Source organism: Lagopus muta, chromosome 26 (genome assembly GCF_023343835.1).
Source record: "Lagopus muta isolate bLagMut1 chromosome 26, bLagMut1 primary, whole genome shotgun sequence".
Lineage (NCBI taxonomy): Eukaryota > Metazoa > Chordata > Aves > Galliformes > Phasianidae > Lagopus > Lagopus muta.
The window spans coordinates 404887-407425 of NC_064458.1; the positions used below are offsets into that span (position 1 = coordinate 404887).

Genomic DNA, 2539 nt, shown 5'->3' on the forward strand with positions numbered 1-2539 from the left:
GATGTTAACAAGCCCCCATACCAAAGGTACTTAAATCCCAGCTTCTTCCCTGTTGCCCTGGCTTAAGGAGGTTCTGATATTTCCAGCTGTGAATTCATACCTTTTTTGTTGTGGGGACCAGAGGAGGGGAATCAAAACTGCAGTGTTAATTGCTTCCCAATAAAAGCCTGGAGCAAGAGCTTAGGGAAAGCACAAGAAAAGCTTTGCTTGGTTTAATGATAATTTATCCCACTCACAGCTCAGGTGGTGATGTCATACAGTGAATCAAAGCCTTCTCATTCCATTTATGCTTTCATTATCTCCCTCCTCTTCTACACACTCATCTTCATAATCATCTCTGAATGTGTCATCATCATGACCCTGCTCCTCCTCAATCTCTTCAGCCCCATTCTCACTCCTCTGCTGCTGCAGGAGCTCTGCTTGCCTGCAGAGGTCCACCTGCTGCTTGCAGAAGGGACAGGTCTTCTTCCTGCTCTGGGTGTCAAACCAGGTGTCAATGCAGAGGTGGTGGTAGGTGTGGGAACAGGGCAGGATCTTCAGGAGATCGCCCTCCTTGTACTCAGACATGCAGATCACGCAGATCTCGTATTGGTCACCCTGCCTGTATGTGTACAGCCTGACCTTGTGAGCATTCTTCCACCAACTTATGCCAACCATAGCTGAGATCGTGGCGACAATGATGTAGAGCAGGTCTCTGAGCTTCGACAAGATGTGAGCGCTCTGCAGCATTTTCTCACCACTTTGGTGGAGACATAGATTGTACTTGGGTGGTATAAGTCTGACATACGGCCCTTTCTCACATTGTGAAGTCTTTTGTAAGTGAAGGGAGACAGACTCTCCAGTGAAGAGTGAAGGTATTTCAATCTGCTGCTGGATTTCTCTGTCATCAGACATCATGGCCATCAGCTCCTCTGAATCCACGTTGTACACAACTGCAGCCTGGTACCCCCGCCTGCTGGGCACGAAGGACCTTCTCAGCATAAGGGCAGTCACACCCCTGGATGAGCACAATGTATGTCTCAGAGACCTTCCTTGGTGCTGGGGGATTCAGCATCGTATGGCAGGCGTTGGCTGGTACTGCCCTTATCAAATGTCCCTCCAGCCCTTCTGCTGGCAGCTGCGGCCCAAAGCACGCGGGCAGGGCTTTATACACGACGCATTCGGAGCTGTCGTTGTAAGCCACGAGCCCAAAGGCTTCTGTAATGGCAACCTCGTAGATGAAGGTGGCGACCACAAGACAAAGATGTTGGAGACAAAAATTCATGCTGAATGTAGCCGAGCAGCTCTGAACGCAGATTTCCAGGCTGGTGCCAAAGAAGAAATGCAAGGGACAGTCACCGAGGAATTATCCCACCTGGGTGTTACCACTGTGCCGTGACTCAGAGCCACAGTAGGGTGGAGATCAGTTTCTGTCCTGGAGGTTTCTGTTGGTTTTCCTTAGGTTTGGAGGTTCCCAGGACACAACTTGCCCCTGTTCTGTTGTCTGCAGCTGCTACGCAACGCCTTCCATCATCCCTGCAGGTCTGTGACATCACCTGGTGACTGTTTGCTATGGCAGGGTCACGTAACATTACTGTCACCCCCTGAAACCAATGTTCCCCTTCTTTTTTTCGTCTTCTTCAATCACGTGGCTTCTTCATCTCCCTCTGGGTACTGATATGGTGCTGGTTTCTCTTTTTGTTGACGAATGGGACTTCCCACGTGCAACGTGCCCACTGCACACAGAAAGGAGGGCGCCATGCTGGTGGCCAAAGCAGTTCCTGGGAAACCACCCAGATTGGTCTGGGCTGGAATGAAACAGATGGAGCTTCTAGCCATAAACACATTTAAAATTCTGCTTATGGCAAAAAAGCAGAAAAAGGAATGGAAAGCATGAGGAACGAGTGTTGTTCCTCCTGCAAAGCTCTCATCTTTCAGGCAATTCCCACCTCCAACAGCAACTGCACAGTACCCAGAGGAGCACCAGGCAATAGCTCTCCTGGTTGTCGAAGAAAACTAGGTCTGAATATGCAGTGAACCCAGGTCAGTTCTGAATCACAGGTCCCTAAAAACCTCTACCTTTTAACAAACAACCCTTTTTGTTTAACGATCCACTTGGGAGTAGCCCTGTGGTTCCCGGTGCAGTTGTGTTGGACCTGTAGTTAAAAAATCACTCCACTACTAGGCAACTGATTTGTTACTTGCCCCCTTGGGCTCTGCTTGAGACAGATTTCACTGGGAAAAGAGCTACAGAAAATGTCAGCAGACAGTGTGTGTGTGTGCCAGAGACTCCCAGCAGCTGTGATTTTAAATCGATTTTATTTTCCCCTCATCCAAAGAGTTTTACATTCACAGGAAGACATTTTGTTGCATTTAAAAACAAAACAAAGGTTTGGGGAGGAGGGGAGGAGGGTGAAGCCAAGTGCTTCCCTGCACAGTGAGATGAAGAAGAAAATGGAGGAACGCTAGGAAATCTTTTGTGGGTCCATTTTTGGCTTTTGCTGGATCAGAACAGGAGGCACTTGCTGGTGCTCCGACACTTGTGGGACCAGGGAAGGGT

At 49.0% G+C, this 2539-nt stretch overlaps 1 protein-coding gene across 1 annotated transcript; it reads right to left on the bottom strand.

Annotated features, from left to right (window-relative positions):
- Positions 1-264: 264 nt before the first annotated feature.
- Positions 265-1264, bottom strand: LOC125684784 (E3 ubiquitin-protein ligase RNF13-like). The gene is given in 2 exon segments (XM_048927217.1): positions 265-948; positions 950-1264. Coding segments are annotated over 2 exon segments (999 nt in total).
- Between the last annotated feature and the right edge of the window lie 1275 nt (positions 1265-2539).